Raw genomic sequence first — 16,418 nt, 5'->3', positions numbered from 1 at the left:
ATTATCAATGTTTTGGAGAGATGAGTCATCGTCATATTACTAACCACTTGCAGAAAAGTAGCTGGTCCACTCACACATGTTCCATGCCTGACCATTTGAGTCAAGACAACCCAATGATGTTGATAATTGATCGAGAAAAAACCACTACTAACTGGTACCTCTGGTGTGAACTCTGTGTTTGCCTTGCCTACAAATGATCCTCCTTTCCCATTGCTTTATTATCTCGGCTGATTCAATTCACACGTTCATTTTTATCACTCACACGCTCCTCTTAATTTTCAGTAATTGGATCGAATAAATTAAAGAAGAACATAAGACATAAATTAACAAGAGATGTGGAAGATGTAAATTTGGTTGGGTGAATAGCAACATCCTTTTATCTTCTCACATACTTCTTTTTATTTTTATTTGTCTAATTGAATAAATAAAATAGAGATCAATGACAAAATTAAATAGGTGTGCTTGAAGCTTAGTTTTTTGTAGATTTGGATGCTCTTTAACTCGATTGTTGTGTGTTGAAATCCCGGGCCACTTGTGTGGTGGGAAGTCAAGTCACACGTAAGAATAATACATGTGTCGCTTTTACCTATTTCTTCCACACGTCTGGACTTGTGGAGTGTTCTAATTGCATTCCTCCTTTCCAGTTGGATTCCACCTCCTTTCCAGTTGGATTCCATGTATTTCTTCCACTTGTGGAGTTGTAATGATATTGACTGATTGAAACCCATTTCACCCGACTTTCTTTTTCATTACCCAACTTTCTTTTTCATACCTTGGCATTGGAGAAGCTAGAAGGTGCAGTAATACGTCAAAGTCAAGTGAACAAGTGGCCACTCGAGTTGTTTGTAAGAGGCAACTTTATATGTGTGTATATGTACACTTGTAGTGTTGCAATCTTCTTCCAAATTTCCAATAACATAGCCTAAATACTTTTTCTTCTTCATTGTTGTTGAGATGCGGGGCGAGGGCGAGGGCGAGGGAATTAGGTGCTTCAAACTATTTCATGCTTCAATATTTGCTGTGCTAATTTTGTTACAATGTTGCAACCATTCCCTATCCCTTGATTTCAATAATATTTCTTCTGGAGTAGTTGGCCACTGGGATATTGCTAAGGTGCCCAAGGTGATCCAGTGCATACAGAGAGAAAAGGAAGCACTCCTTGCTTTCAAACGAGACGTCGTGGATTATGACAGTATCCTCTCTTCCTGGGGAAGCGAAGCCCAAAAACAAGAGTGTTGCATATGGGAAGGAGTCTACTGCGACAAATATACCAGCCACGTTGTCAAACTTGATTTACTTGGATCTTCTCTTGGTGGTCGATTATCAAGTCAGGTTGGAAACCTTACCCACTTGCAATATCTCGATCTCAGCTTCAATGACTTTGCTAGTGTTGAAAATCTTAATTCATGGCTCCCTCGCCTTTCATCGTTAACCTATTTGGGTCTCAGTTCGAGCAATCTCAGTAATTCTTATGACTGGCTGGAAGCAATTAATATGCTCCCTAAACTTACAAACTTGTCATTGGCTGGATGTGGTCTTCCTTCTCCTCTTATTCATTCCAGTACTCTTTTTAACATAAATTCTTCAAAATCTCTTGCTCATGTTGACCTCATTTCCAACCAACTTACTTCTTCAATATTTTTATGGTTGTCAAACTACAATGCCAGCCTTGTTCATCTTGACCTCACTGACAACCAATTAGTTGGTTCAATTCCCCATGTTTTAGGAAACATGAGCTCTCTTGTTCATCTTGGCCTCTCTTACAACCAATTAGTTGGTTCAATTCCCCATGTTTTAGGAAACTTGAGCTCTCTTGCCATTCTTGATCTCTCTGGCAACCAAATTGAAGGAGGGATTCCGCAATCTTTTTCCAAGTTATGTAATCTGCAAGAATTGGACCTTTTTAACAACACTCTGAGTGGACAGCTTTCCTGGTTGCTTCAAATATCAATGTCTGCATGCCCTGATCAGAACTCATTAGAGACTTTGCACCTTGGAATGAATGCTCTAGAAGGGGTGGTTTCAGAAAGCCATTTCTCCAATCTCTCCAGATTAACAATTTTGGATTTGTCCTCCAACTCACTAGCTTTAAGCTTCAATTCTAATTGGGTTCCTCCCTTCCAATTGAAATTCATACTTTTGGGCTCTTGCAAGATGGGTCCACATTTTCCTAAATGGCTTCAAACTCAGAAAAATTATCGGATTCTTGATATTTCTAATACAGGAATTTCTGATATCCTTCCAAGTTGGCTATGGGAAATGATGTCTCATTATCCAGAGTATATACTTATAGATCTCTCCAACAACCAAATTAGAGGAATAATACCCAATTCAAGATTTGAATTTCCCTCATATTCCTTTACTAGAGTGAATTTGAGTAAGAATCAATTGGAAGGTCCAATCCCTTCATTCCTTTCCAAAGCGACATTGCTCGATCTCTCCAACAATAAGCTTTCAGGGTTAATTTCTTTCTTGTGCCCAGACAAAGTTAGTAATTTAACCTATCTTGATCTCTCAAGCAACAATTTACATGTACAAATTCCTAATTGCTGGACAAATTTTGCAAATCTAGCCATTCTTGATTTGAGTAACAATGCTCTTTTTGGGAAAATTCCTACCACAATAGGCTCTTTATTTTCAATTCAAACATTGAAGCTGAATAAGAATAGATTTGTGGGAGAATTGCCTTCATCTTTGAAGAATTGTACAAGCCTCGTAGTCTTTGATGTTGGAGAAAATAATTTATCAGGGTTAATACCTGAATGGTTAGGGGTTGAACTTCCAAAGTTGGCTATCCTTATCTTCCGTTCTAATCACTTTTATGGAAACATTCCCCTGCAGTTATGTAATCTAAAACAGATTCAAATTCTAGATCTCTCGATAAACCATATCTCTGGAAGTATACCCAAATGCTTCAACAATTTGACTAAATTGACAGAAATAGGAAAGGCAAATCTAACCGTCCATCATGAGTATGGCGGTACCCTCACTATGTTTTTCGGGAACAGGGTTTATGAAGATAAAGCATCCTTGATATGGAAAGGCGTAATGTCCGAATACAAAAGTACTCTGGGGCTTGTAAAGAGTATTCATCTATCGAGCAATCAGTTAACTGGGGAGATTCCTAATGAAATTGCTGATCTTGTTGGGTTAGTTTCTTTAAACCTATCGAGAAACAATTTAACAGGTCAAATAACTCCAGAGATCGGGAAGTTGCAGTCATTAGATTCGCTTGATTTGTCAAACAATCAAATACATGGTACAATTCCAACAAGTCTCTTTCAAATATCTGGCCTTGGTAAGTTGGACCTGTCAAACAACAACTAGTTTGGAAGAATTCCAATGGGGACTCGGCTCCAAAACTATGAACCCTCTGCTTTTGCTGGGAATCCTCTACTTTGTGGAATTCCACTTCAACAATTGTGCTCTCCCAAGGAAACAAGTCCAGAGGAGCCACCCGTGTTCAAGGATCAAGTTGAAGACAATGATGGGTTTATAACACCGGGATTTTTTGTGAGCTTGGCGCTTGGGTTTGTTGTTGGATTTTGGGGAGTTTGTGGGAGTTTAATGTTCATCAGGTCATGGAGATACACATACTTCAAGTTCTTGAACTGTGTATACGATTGGCTTTATGTGAGGGTGGCATTGATTAGGCGACGAAGAATTGTTTATGGGTAAATTGTAAGTACTCTTCCACATAACTATAGTGTGATGATATGGCATCATTGCTATCATGATTAATATGAATTTGGTCTGTCTAATTGTCTTTGAATTTGTAACTAATATATGCTGTGGTTTTTCTCAATATTTTCAGCTCGTGCATCTACCGTTCGTAAGCCATGCTCCCCTTCAGCCGGAGAAGGAGATAGAAGAGTGCAATCAGAAGTTATGATTTGGTGAAAGTGTTGTGCTTGATTTAGGGGCGTGTTTGTTTTTGCAATGATGTTAATCAGATTATCTTTGAGGGGTTAATTAGGTCCTTTTAATCCCCTTTTACTTATTGTTATCATTTTATTATTAAATTTTCTTGAGAAACTTGCAGAAACTTATTAATCAAGCAACAAAGAGAAAAGCAGACATATAGTTCAATCAAGATTTGATACATTAACCCTAAGAACATCCCAGCACCGGTCTTTCAATATCTTCGTTAAAAACCAAATCTTGACAAGATTAGATTCGGCCAGTGACCATCTAGTTTTTCTATATGTATAGCTGCGTTGTAATATCCGATCCTTTTTTTTTTTAGTTGCTTGCATTTATTATATAAAATCCTGCATCTTCAGTCGTTCATCAGTTATTTTGCTAGTTTGAAACCATGTTCGTTAGCGTCAAATTAAGACCAAGAAACACAATAACTTAGGGCAAATAAATCAAAAGAAGAACCACAACCAAACTAATAATCATGTACGTACAACAAAACAACTGTATTTATGCTTGTCTGGCCTCTCAAAATATAACCATTAGTTATATACACTCGTTATCATAGCCTATTAACCAAACATACAATAATTCCACTAGACAGCATATTTCATAAATTGACTTTGTGATGCACCAAGGTATTGAAATCCTAGTGGAGAGCCCATCTAAGCTAATAAAAATAAGGAACTTTAACGAAAAACTCTTCGTACTGTTCACTTTGACGGAAAAATCACATTTTTACCCTAAAAAGTCAATCTTGGTACTATTCACTTTACTTTTTATTTTGTCCGTATCGTTAAAACTCAAAGTTTTCAAGTCATTTTCATTAGTTTTCATTGTATATCAAAACCACAATTTTCAAAAGTAATGCAATGAACCTGGGATGAAAGTTAGTCCCTTTGAAAGCAAGACAGTCAATGCACGCTTCAGTAGGTGGAATGTTATGGTCAAAAAGATAAATATTATTTGAACAAGTGGTTGGTGCAAAATCGTGGGGCTTGAGTTTGGGGCTACATCTAGCATTTCTAATTCGTGCAATATTCTAATCTAATCTAAACGATGGGGAGGGGGATTCGAACTTTGGGGGCATGTTCAAGGGGAGCATACTGATTTAGCCAACTTGGCTACACCCAGGTATGTTGGGGCAACAAATGGCTTGAACTAGGGACATTTGTCAGATTTTGTATGAGACTGACTGTGTCTAGTTGCTTTTCTTACGAACAGGGTGATTCAATGGACACTCGAGAATTGTCTTAGGGCACCCAAGAATGGTTTATGAACAACTAAGAATTTGTCTTCATAGTCGGGGGTCCACAGAATCACCCTTGTGCAAAAGCATATGTTTAGAGAGAGGAATATCCAAATTTTGGGGCTCATTGTTGATTGCTAATAGACTCTTCTGCAACTGGAGCTGCAATGGAAAGAAACATGGCAGCAGATGGCTCACCTTGGTCTAGGTTTGCACCTGAGCCTGCATGCATGCTTGACACCCCGCAACTGTTTTGAGTTGATGTCCTTGCAGATGACTTGTCTGATGTCAAGATAATAGTATCGTATATCCAGCGAAGATACTTCTCAGACAGCCCGTCTTTCTGGAACAAAATAACTGACATAAATTTCATTGAGAAGGGGAATGCAATGAAAGGCATGCACCATCTGTCTTTTTTCCAATTTCTTCCAAAGCAATTCATTGAAAATATCACATGCTAAACCGATCACAATGTTACAATATGTCCACTGATCGCAATGTTATAACTCGAAAGGACTCCTTTGTTATTCCATAGTCTGAACTGTTTCTTTGCTGCCATTAGCTCGAAATGACTCCTTTGTTATTCCGTAGTAGACTGGTTCTTCGCCTACAAAGGTAATGAAATTCCAGCCGAAAGCAGACCCACCAACAATATATGTCCCTTGAGTCTGACCATCTTCAGCCCGCTGCTTTTCGCTGGATACACCTGTTGGAAACTTATTTTCTGATGGCTTTGCAAAAGCCCTTGTATCTTGGGGCTTTTCACGTGGCACATTCTTACTTCTTGTTGCCAAAACTGTTTCTGCCGTCATCTGTTTGCATAGTTCCATTAGAAGTTTAACATCTGAAATTTGCAACATAAGCGATAATTAGCACATCTCATGATCACTAAGCAACATCTCAAGCAATTGGCCCCATCATACAAAGCCTTGAACTCTAAAGTGTCCAAAGGAATCCAAAAACTGGAGAATAGGCAGATATGGTGCTCAAGAAACTCAGAACAAAACCATGCGTCAATATAAGAAGATGAGTGAGACAGATATCTCCTCGTAAAGAAAGGAAAAGGTCAACTGAACGCCACTAACAGTATTCTAGGATTAGGCTGCCACCAATAAAACTATCAGAGACTCAGTTTCAAGGGTGAAACTCGATATAATCATTTACACAAAGATTAATAAACCAAGCACATGAATGAAAGTCAGATGTCATCATAACCACCACATTAATAAACTGCTTATTTTAAGATTAACAAATCAGCTCAGCTTTAGCATACAACTCAAGGGATAACTATTTGTCTGTGAAAAGATGAAAACAAAATCTAAATGAGCTTACATTCTTGAATTTCTTCAGATGACTTGCACGTTCGAAAGTCAGGGGTCCTGAGAACCTTCAAGATGACAAAAAAATAAGTTACTCCATGCATACTTCATACAATGTAGCAAACAAACAAAGCAGTTCAAAACAGCAGGATTTAGAGAAATTGATTGAGAGTGATTACATTGACAACCTTGATAGATGAAATCTGCAAACCAAGTGATTACATTGACATACAGATTACATAACGATATAGCATGCATTCAACACATTACACTAGGTCTGCAGCCTCAGATAATCAAACACTATCCGAAATGTAGCACGTAAACACTAATTTTGACAGCTTCACTTGATACAAATTAGAAACACCTCAATTCACTTGAAAGCATAAATCATTTGCCTTCATTCTTCACCTTATCCCAAAAATGATTACTAATAGTTCAAATATTACAATTCTGCACCGAAAATATTAAACAACTCAATCATTAGATGCATGACCAACAGCCATTTCCATCAAAAACGTTATTTACACAATTTTTAAATGCATAGCTACTAAGGGCACCTAAAATGTAAGTACAAGGCAGCAGAGTTACAAAGATTATACATTTATTTAATATTTTAAGAAAAGTGAAATCTTTAGAAATGTTAAAGACATGCCAATTATGAATCCAAACAAACCCAAAATCCACAATTCAATACAAAGAAAACCCTCTGATATTAAAATTAAAAAAAAAATTAAAAAAAAAAAAAACAATAAAAGGAAAACCCAGATCACAAAAATCTTCAAAATTTAGAAGAAATTCACATCAAAATGAAAATTTTGGGAAATGGGTTTTCAACTGTACCTCGAGAAAATGAGGGCGGACCTCTTTGAGGACGGCGCGAATCTTGTAGAGGGTGGATGAGTTGGAGAAATGGGCATCGTTTTCAAGAGGTCTCTTCTTGGACTTGGGAGGGAGAGAAGACGGAGGAGGCTGTGGAGGGAGGACTTCGGCGGAGCTCGGATGGATTGGGAGGATTTCGGTGGCTGTGGACTCGGCTAGCTTTGGATCTTCTTCCATTAGTGCTGTTTGTCCGCGGAGTTCAGAGTACTATTGGGTTTTAAGTCGCATACAAAAGCGAGTGACAGACGCTGGTGGTGTGTTTGGAAGTGTTTGGCTGTCAGTGTAAGCTTATGCGCTTAAAGCAGGACTACATACAACCATTACATACATTACATTAGCATTGTGATTTTTGTACTTGTAACGTAAAGATATATGTAAATTTGTATCTACTTAGCGTTATACTAATTAGCACACCCCCTATACTCGTGCCATGTAAGTTTTTTTTAGGGAAAATTAGAATGCCTTACATTTTTTCTATAGTTGTTAAATTAAACATTCATCTCTTTTAAAGATTTGATTAAGATGTTTTGATCAATTGTCACCTCAATAATTTTTTATTTATTTAATTTCCATGTCATTAATTTAAATGCATTTATATAGAGGCATAAGGTAGTGTAGCAACTAATTACCTATAATAAGAATTTAATTTCGAATCCCCTTCTACACATTAAATGATATTTTTTAATAAAATAAAATAAAAAATTAATTAACTAATTCCTCATTTCCTTATTATCAATATTTAAAAAAGAAATTCTCTTTCTATTAAAAAGTCTCAATAAAAGGTCTTCAATACATATTTTTTTCATGTATAGATATATAAAAAATATACTTAAAACTTATGGTACATTTGAGAACAAAAGTATCGACTTTTGATACGTTTAGATTTCAAATGTACTGAAAAACCAAATGTACCAAAATTTCAAATGTTCCATAAAACCAAATGAAACAGTGAGCAAGTTCCAAGGTTTAGTTAGTAGTTTGGTTCCGCAGAAAGTGGGTTCAGTTGCTTCATCGAGTTCGAGGAGGCTATACATAACCAATGAAATACAGTCACAGATGGTTAAGTTATTATCCCCATATATTGATTTATCAATATCGAGGCTAAATCCATCAACTTCTGTTTCTGTGGTGGCGCCTAAAGAAATCCAGCTACAATCCAATTATGAGGCCCCACAGTTTGCTCAGTCGATTTATCCATTTCTTTTGGATCTACATAATATCTTTTCTGATCTCCCAGCAATGGGAAAGGCTTTAGCTTATGCGCAAAAGATGTTTTACGATGTGAACGGAGGTGAAGCTGTAGATACCAGTGTTATGTCTGAAGTCTATGCCTTTCGGATTGCAGTCGAGGGGCTGAGAATTTCTCTGAACAATGCTGGTCGGCTTCCCTTTAATAAAATAAGGGATTCGAATTTAAATAAGGTTGAGTTTTCTGATCTTCCAGTTGAGGACAAGTCACATGCTCTGCTGGTAGAGGCTCTTCGTGGCCAAACAAAGAAGTTCAAGACCATAGTGGCAGTAGTGGATGCTAGTGGCTTAGCAGGTCTTAGAAAACACTGGAACACTCCTGTCCCTTTAGAGGTCAAGGATATGGTCGGAGAGCTTGTTAATAATTGCAAAGGTGAGGGGGAAATGTCAAATGACACTGACAGGAAACGACTACTAACTGATAAACCATTGGTGGCAGTAGGGGCCGGGGCAACAGCAGTTTTAGGAGCATCTTCACTCTCTAAGGCCGCGACACTCAAAGTTCCTGCTTCAACCTTGATGAAAGTGGTGACGTTTAAAGTCCCAGCTTCACTCAAACTCTTTCTAAGTCAAACCCATAAGACATTGGGATTTGCTCTTAGTAAAACTCTTGGCCCCTCAAAAGTGGTGGCTCCAGGTGTCAAATCAACAACTATACTGAAAGCAACTGCTTCTGCTGAGAAGATCCGAGCCGCTGCCCATAGTGTTATAGCTGCTGCGGAGAAGACTAGCTTTTCAGCCATGAGAACAGCATTCTATCAAATAATGAGGAAACGGCATATCCAGAAAATTGGTGTCCTACCGTGGGCTACATTTGGATGTAGTATTGCAACTTGTGCCGGTCTGGTTGCATATGGAGATGGGATTGAATGTGCTGCTGAATCACTACCTGCAGCTCCATCAATTGCCAGTTTGGGTCGTGGGATTCAAAGTTTACACCTCGCATCTCAGGAAGTGGCACGGAGAGATGCCACAAGCTTACAAAATTCTATTGAGTCCCTCATGTACAGGTTGAAGAAAGTCAGAACTCAGTAGTAAGAATGCAATTCTTATCTGATTTGTATACTAGTCGTTGCCGTTTACAACAATCTTTATAGAAAACCGAAAGAAACTGTCTAGAGCAGGGGTTATTTGTATCATCATTTGTGTTTTTCCTTGTTTTGTATTGGGAATCTGTTTCTAGAAGTAGATTGCCTATACACAAATTTTACAGGAATTTTTTTGTGTTTTATGTTAAGTATTGAGAGTTCTTTGAGTGGAGTTAGCTAAAAAAAAGAATGACAATGAATACATTTATATGCAAACAATGATTTGTCTCTATCTAGATTTGAGTAATGTCTTACTATAACAGTATAAACATTTCACACATGGAAACTCCATATGCTTCTACAATATATCGCGCTCTTCTCTCCAATACAGGCACAAGATGAATTTAGCCATATGTTGCGTGAGGCAACTCCGGTAACCAATGGGCTTGCAAGCAACTTACATACGTAGAGTGTGCTTGCTTGTTTGTTTGTATTTTTAAGATCGTTTTAATGACTAGGATTCTGATTAAGTTTTGACAATTTCTTTTCAAACTTGCTGTCTTACCCTCACACAGTTTCCATTCCATTCTTCTCCCACCCTCACTTGTCATGGTTGTCAATGCTCACAAACCTAGCACTCACTTCTCTCTCACATGCATTCGTACTTAGCTTTGATGGCAACTTGTATGTATTGTCCTATATAACATATATTAACAAGTGTAAAAAAATTCTGAACATTTAATTTGGGGAAAAACAGTAGTAAGAGCTGGTCTTTGTGTCCCAAACTAAAAGTGGAATAACCTTAGAGGGAGTTTGAAAATGCGTCCAATCCGTCAAAGAATTAGTGGCTTTCACTCTGATGTTGATTGGGATCTCAGAGAGACCGAAATGGATCCTAATGACATTGACCGAAATTTCTCAATCAAGGTGAGCTTTACTCTGCCTTTGGCTTTATTATTCATTGTTTTGTGCCTGTTTCTGTTTGTTTCAGTGTTTTTAGCTCTGTTATCGTTTCTGTATAAATACATTTCTCAATTCTTATATAGTGTCTGGTCGTTGTTAGGGAAGCAGGTGCAGTTCATGTACAAACAAAGGTGAAGGCTGTGTACATGTTGGGATACTATCCCCAAAAAAGGTAGGTAAGGGATTTTTCGTTTTGCGTAGAACAAATCCATACAATGTAGTTCTTTTCTGTTTATGATTTAATTTGAGTATAAATGGTGCTTAACGAATACACTGTTGATATAGTTAGGTAAAATCACATTCATCATATACTTAGCTTGGGTCTGAACAAACTTTATTTTATTATTATTATTTTATAGTAAGGTCAAATCGAGATTAAATACTAAATTGTACCCCGGTGCACCTTATTAGTCGTAAAGTTAGCAAATGATTGAAAGTCTCGCCTTGTGTTGGCCGTTGGCCCCATTCCCATTCAATCCACACAACAAAATTCAATTCAAATCCCACCAATAAACTCCAACACCGTTGGCGGTGGGATTTAGAAAAATTGTGGAAAAATCTTCACAAGTAAATTAATACAAGAATGATTACTTAATTTAATATCCTTGACTCGTGGTATGTTTTTTTTATAGATTGATCAATTTACTCAGTTGTTGCGAAGGTGATGAGTGGTTGCTTGTGGCAGAATATATGCCCAATGAAACACTTGTAAAACATCTTTTTCATTGCAAGGCTTACTCCTTATACGTATACGAGGTTTTTGGTTACTATCTATCTTGTATTCATATTTTAATTGTTGGATATCGGATCCACTTGGTCTTATAATTGCCTCTGCTTAATAGTTTTACTTTGTCTCACAGATCATTTAACTTTGGGTTCTCATTCAGAAAGGACATATTAGGATATTAGGCATCACATTTATCTTAGAACTTCCAAGATATAAATGTCTCTCTTCTCAAGGTTCAGTACATCATCTGGCATTTACTTCTCCTGAATATTTTGAGGCCTGGTAAGTACATCATGGAAAAAAAAGTGGCGTGTTCGAATTTATGATTTACTTGACAAACATCCTTTAAGTATGCAGTTCAGCAAATATTATACACCGCATATCCCATGTATTGCAGGGAGAGTAACACCAGAAAGTGTAATACACAGCCTTGGGCGTGTTCGAATCTGTACTCATATTTTAATTGTTGGATATAAGATCCATTTGGTCTTAAAATGGCCTCTGCTTAATAGTTTCACTTTGTCTCACTGGTCATTTAACTTTGGCTTTTCTTTTGGAAAGGACATACTAGGATATTGGGCATCACATTTATTTTCGAACTTCCAAAATATAAATTACTCTCGTCTGGTATAATTTATCACTTCTTTTCCCTGAATTCCATCGTCACCTAATATTGCTTAAGAGGTGTTGGTGTGGGGATCTACATTGAGACAATGGTTGCAGGGTTTTTACTGCATCCCCCCTTTTGGGTGTTAGAAACATTTGCTGATAATCATTTTTGTTTATAGCACAGGTTCACGTTTGACAACTACGTGGTCTTATTTCAGTTATAGCATCTTCTCGAATTTTGCTAATTATCTTGTCAGTTGCATGGATGTTTCCGCTAATGAGTACTGTGCTAGTGTTATGTGGAATATAACTTTATTACCTTCTTGAATCTTCAAGGAATGTGCAGCCTATGAAATGGGTAATTCGATTAAGGGTTGTGTTACATCTTGCACAGGCTCTAGAATACTGCACAAGTAAAGGGCGTGCACTTTATCAAGACCTTAATGCTTACAGAATTTTGTTCCATCTTTTTGGTATCCTTTTTCTAAGTATATCCAGCGAAGATACTTCTCAGACAGCCCGTCTTTCTGGAACAAAATAACTGACATAAATTTCATTGAGAAGGGGAATGCAATGAAAGGCATGCACCATCTGTCTTTTTTCCAATTTCTTCCAAAGCAATTCATTGAAAATATCACATGCTAAACCGATCACAATGTTACAATATGTCCACTGATCGCAATGTTATAACTCGGAATGACTCCTTTGTTATTCCATAGTCTGAACTGTTTCTTTGCTACCATTAGCTCGAAATGACTCCTTTGTTATTCCGTAGTAGACTGGTTCTTCGCCTACAAAGGTAATGAAATTCCAGCCGAAAGCAGACCCACCAACAATATATGTCCCTTGAGTCTGACCATCTTCAGCCCGCTGCTTTTCGCTGGATACACCTGTTGGAAACTTATTTTCTGATGGCTTTGCAAAAGCCCTTGTATCTTGGGGCTTTTCACCTGGCACATTCTTACTTCTTGTTGCCGAAACTGTTTCTGCCGTCATCTGTTTGCATAGTTCCATTAGAAGTTTAACATCTGAAATTTGCAACATAAGCGATAATTAGCATATCTCATGATCACTAAGCAACATCTCAAGCAATTGGCCCCATCATACAAAGCCTTGAACTCTAAAGTGTCCAAAGGAATCCAAAAACTGGAGAATAGGCAGATATGGTGCTCAAGAAACTCAGAACAAAACCATGTGTCGATATAAGAAGATGAGTGAGACAGATATCTCCTCGTAAAGAAAGGAAAAGGTCAACTGAACGCCACTAACAGTATTCTAGGATTAGGCTGCCACCAATAAAACTATCAGAGACTCAGTTTCAAGGGTGAAACTCGATATAATCATTTGAAAGCATAAATCATAAATCAGCTTCACTTGATACAAATTAGAAACACCTCAATTCACTTGAAAGCATAAATCATTTGCCTTCATTCTTCACCTTATCCCAAAAATGATTACTAATAGTTCAAATATTACAATTCTGCACCGAAAATATTAAACAACTCAATCATTAGATTCATGACCAACAGCCATTTCCATCAAAAACGTTATTTACACAATTTTTAAATGCATAGCTACTAAGGGCACCTAAAATGTAAGTACAAGGCAGCAGAGTTACAAAGATTATACATTTATTTAATATTTTAAGAAAAGTGAAATCTTTAGAAATGTTAAAGACATGCCAATTATGAATCCAAACAAACCCAAAATCCACAATTCAATACAAAGAAAACCCTCTGATATTAAAATTTAAAAAAAAAATTAAAAAAAAAAAAGAACAATAAAAGGAAAACCCAGATCACAAAAATCTTCAAAATTTACAAGAAATTCACATCAAAATGAAAATTTTGGGAAATGGGTTTTCAACTGTACCTCGAGAAAATGAGGGCGGACCTCTTTGAGGACGGCGCGAATCTTGTAGAGGGTGGATGAGTTGGAGAAATGGGCATCGTTTTCAAGAGGTCTCTTCTTGGACTTGGGAGGAAGAGAAGACGGAGGAGGCTGGGGAGGGAGGACTTCGGCGGAGCTCGGAGTGATTGGGAGGATTTCGGTGGCTGTGGACTCGGCTAGCTTTGGATCTTCTTCCATTAGTGCTGTTTGTCCGCGGAGTTCAGAGTACTATTGGGTTTTAAGTTGCATACAAGCGCGAGTGACAAAGGCTTGTGGTGTGTTTGGAAGTGTTTGTATAAAGGCACAAGATAGCTTAGCAACTAATTACCTATAATATAGGAATTTAATTTCGAATCCCCTTCTACGCATTAAATGATATTTTTTAATAAAAGAAAATAAAAAATTAATTAACTAATTCATTTTATTACAAATTATCACGGGTAGGGACTAGGGGTGGGCAAATAGGTAGAGGACCAGCGGGTTGGGGCGGGTAATCATGGTTTCGAAGGGTACGGGGCGAGTCTAATTTTTTTTAATAGAAACGGGGCGGGGCATGTCTGAATCTTTAGACTCATAGGGCTTGGGACCGGTCCATTTCTATAATGCAATGGATGGGCACTGTTGGGGAATATAAACCCACCTATTTGAATGAATGGATGGGCCCATTCCTATAATAATAATACAATGAAATTGGGCCCGTGTCTACAACAATAATACAAAATGAAATTAAACGAAAGAAATTTAATTGGCAACTTCTTCTAGGCCCTCTTTCTCTCTCATTTTGAAACCTTCCCAGGCTTCTAGAGCCTTCTCCTTTCTTTGATTCCAAACCGAAACCCACCAAGTTCATACGTCTCTCTCATTACTCTCTCATTACTGTCTATCTTTACTCATATTTTAATTGTTGGATATAAGATCCATTTGGTCTTAAAATTGCCTCTGCTTAATAGTTTCACTTTGTCTCATTGATCATTTAACCTTGGCTTTTCTTTTGGAAAGGACATACTAGGATATTAGGCATCATATTTATTTTCGAACTTCCAAAATATAAATTACTCTCGTCTGGTGTAATTTATCACTTCTTTTCCCTGAATTCCATCGTCACCTAATATTGCTTAAGAGGTGTTGGTGTGGGGATCTACATTGAGACAATGGTTGCAGGGTTTTTACTGCATCCCCCCTTTTGGGTGTTAGAAACATTTGCTGATAATCATTTTTGTTTATAGCACAGGTTCACGTTTGACAACTACGCGGTCTTATTTCAGTTATAGCATCTTCTCGAATTTTGCTAATTATCTTGTCAGTTGCATGGATGTTTCCGCTAATGAGTACTATGCTAGTGTTATGTGGAATATAACTTTATTACCTTCTTGAATCTTCAAGGAATGTGCAGCCTATGAAATGGGTAATTCGATTAAGGGTTGTGTTACATCTTGCACAGGCTCTAGAATACTGCACAAGTAAAGGGCGTGCACTTTATCAAGACCTTAATGCTTACAGAATTTTGTTCCATCTTTTTGGTATCCTTTTTCTAAGTACTTTCTGATTGTATTTGTTTATTTTATATATTATAATTTGCAGGTTGGCAAGCCTTGAATATACACCTTTGGCCTGATGAAAAATAGTAGGGATGGGGGAAGAGTTATGGTACAAATCTGGCATTTACTTCTCTTGAATATTTTGAGGACTGGCAAGTACATCATGGGAAAAAAAAACGGCGGTTGAATTTATGATTTACTTGACAAACATCCTTTAAGTATGCAGATCAGCAAACGTCATACACTGCACATCCCTTGTATTGCAGGGAGAGTAACACCAGAAAGTGTAATACACAGCTTTGGGAGACTTGATTGATCTTCTCATCAGAAAGCATATTCCTCCTAGCCATGTAAGTGACTGTTCGAGTGGTGAGCAGGGGAAAAAGAAAAACCATTTGTGGGAAAAGATAAATGGGGAAACTCTTATAAGGATCTAACAATTATTTGTGAGGTAAGACGATGAGTCATTAAACTGATTGAATTGTAGCATTTGAAGTATTTGGACCTTTGGGATATTAACTTCATTGGGAGCAAAATTCCATATTTCATTGCTTCTCTTAAGTTTAAGATATCTTAATCTCTCTTATGCTTCTTTTGGTGGTCAACTTCCAAGTCAAGTTGGAAAACTTAACACTGTTGTATATTATGATCTTACAGGTAATGACATTACGAATGCTGAAAATCACAATTCATGGCTTCCTCGTATTTCTTATTTAACATACTTGAGTTGGAGCAATCTCATTAATGCTTATGAATGGCTGGAAGCAACTAATAAACTCCAGATCTTAGGAACTTGGCATTGGCTGAATGTAGTCTTCCTTCTCTGATTACCATAAATTCTTCTAAATCTCTTGTTCGTGTTGTCCTCTCTGACAACTAATTAACTGGCTTAATTCCCAATGTCATTGGAAACATGAGCTCTCTCACTTATCTAGATCTCTCTTTTATTTAACTAACCAATTTGAAGAGGGATTTCAGAAAGTCATTTCTGGCGACTCTCCAGATTAAGACGTCTGTTTTTCTACTCCAACTCACTAGCCTTAAGCTTTG

General features: G+C 37.3%; 5 protein-coding genes and 1 long non-coding RNA gene across 6 annotated transcripts; 4 read left to right on the top strand and 2 right to left on the bottom strand.

Annotated features, from left to right (window-relative positions):
• Positions 1 to 531: 531 nt before the first annotated feature.
• Positions 532 to 4,114, top strand: LOC137734157 (receptor-like protein EIX2). Its single transcript, XM_068473464.2, has 2 exons — positions 532 to 3,681; positions 3,815 to 4,114. The coding sequence occupies exon 1, from the start codon at positions 955 to 957 to the stop codon at positions 3,325 to 3,327; it is 2,373 nt and encodes a 790-aa protein (XP_068329565.2). The 5' UTR covers positions 532 to 954; the 3' UTR covers positions 3,328 to 3,681; positions 3,815 to 4,114.
• Positions 3,343 to 3,892, top strand: LOC148695833 (receptor-like protein EIX2). The gene is made up of 2 exons (XM_088697407.1): positions 3,343 to 3,615; positions 3,815 to 3,892. The coding sequence occupies exons 1-2, from the start codon at positions 3,343 to 3,345 to the stop codon at positions 3,890 to 3,892; spliced, it is 351 nt and encodes a 116-aa protein (XP_088553533.1).
• Positions 4,115 to 5,507: 1,393 nt separating the features above from the next.
• LOC148695832 (uncharacterized) lies at positions 5,508 to 7,688 on the bottom strand. Its single transcript, XM_088696408.1, has 3 exons — positions 7,327 to 7,688; positions 6,500 to 6,554; positions 5,508 to 6,011 (listed from the first exon to the last, which is right to left on the bottom strand). Exons 1-3 carry the CDS (start codon positions 7,540 to 7,542, stop codon positions 5,692 to 5,694), a joined length of 591 nt encoding a protein of 196 aa, XP_088552534.1. The 5' UTR covers positions 7,543 to 7,688; the 3' UTR covers positions 5,508 to 5,691.
• A 583-nt stretch (positions 7,689 to 8,271) lies between these two features.
• LOC148695831 (uncharacterized) lies at positions 8,272 to 9,818 on the top strand. Its single transcript, XM_088697406.1, has one exon. It carries the CDS (start codon positions 8,272 to 8,274, stop codon positions 9,646 to 9,648), a length of 1,377 nt encoding a protein of 458 aa, XP_088553532.1. The 3' UTR covers positions 9,649 to 9,818.
• A 104-nt stretch (positions 9,819 to 9,922) lies between these two features.
• On the top strand, positions 9,923 to 12,424 carry LOC137734331 (putative serine/threonine-protein kinase BSK3). The gene is made up of 4 exons (XM_088696410.1): positions 9,923 to 10,568; positions 10,705 to 10,776; positions 11,237 to 11,360; positions 11,465 to 12,424. The coding sequence occupies exons 1-4, from the start codon at positions 10,501 to 10,503 to the stop codon at positions 11,471 to 11,473; spliced, it is 273 nt and encodes a 90-aa protein (XP_088552536.1). The 5' UTR covers positions 9,923 to 10,500; the 3' UTR covers positions 11,474 to 12,424.
• Positions 12,425 to 12,464: 40 nt separating this feature from the next.
• Positions 12,465 to 14,118, bottom strand: LOC148695830 (uncharacterized). Its single transcript, XR_015963984.1, has 2 exons — positions 13,813 to 14,118; positions 12,465 to 12,968 (listed from the first exon to the last, which is right to left on the bottom strand). It is a non-coding gene; the product is annotated as an uncharacterized LOC148695830 (long non-coding RNA).
• Between the last annotated feature and the right edge of the window lie 2,300 nt (positions 14,119 to 16,418).

Source organism: Pyrus communis, chromosome 7 (assembly GCF_041283825.1).
Source record: "Pyrus communis isolate YQ-2024b chromosome 7, ASM4128382v1, whole genome shotgun sequence".
In the NCBI taxonomy this organism is placed as follows: domain Eukaryota; kingdom Viridiplantae; phylum Streptophyta; class Magnoliopsida; order Rosales; family Rosaceae; genus Pyrus; species Pyrus communis.
The sequence above is the reverse complement of the archived record's forward strand: the minus strand, read 5'-3'. Positions and strand labels throughout refer to the sequence as shown.

Coding starts and splice junctions, on each gene's coding strand:
- LOC148695831 (XM_088697406.1), top strand. CDS start 8,272: ATGTACCAAAATTTCAAATGTTCCATAAAACCAAATGAAACAGTGAGC.
- LOC148695833 (XM_088697407.1), top strand. CDS start 3,343: ATGGGGACTCGGCTCCAAAACTATGAACCCTCTGCTTTTGCTGGGAAT. Junction 3,616..3,814: donor ACTTCAAGTTCTTGAACTGT/GTATACGATTGG, acceptor CAATATTTTCAG/CTCGTGCATCTACCGTTCGT.
- LOC137734157 (XM_068473464.2), top strand. CDS start 955: ATGCGGGGCGAGGGCGAGGGCGAGGGAATTAGGTGCTTCAAACTATTT.
- LOC137734331 (XM_088696410.1), top strand. CDS start 10,501: ATGTTGATTGGGATCTCAGAGAGACCGAAATGGATCCTAATGACATTG. Junction 10,569..10,704: donor ACCGAAATTTCTCAATCAAG/GTGAGCTTTACT, acceptor GGTCGTTGTTAG/GGAAGCAGGTGCAGTTCATG. Junction 10,777..11,236: donor GGATACTATCCCCAAAAAAG/GTAGGTAAGGGA, acceptor TTTTTTTTATAG/ATTGATCAATTTACTCAGTT.
- LOC148695832 (XM_088696408.1), bottom strand. CDS start 7,542: ATGGAAGAAGATCCAAAGCTAGCCGAGTCCACAGCCACCGAAATCCTC. Junction 6,555..7,326: donor TCCGCCCTCATTTTCTCGAG/GTACAGTTGAAA, acceptor GTCATCTTGAAG/GTTCTCAGGACCCCTGACTT. Junction 6,012..6,499: donor ATCTGAAGAAATTCAAGAAT/GTAAGCTCATTT, acceptor TGCAAATTTCAG/ATGTTAAACTTCTAATGGAA.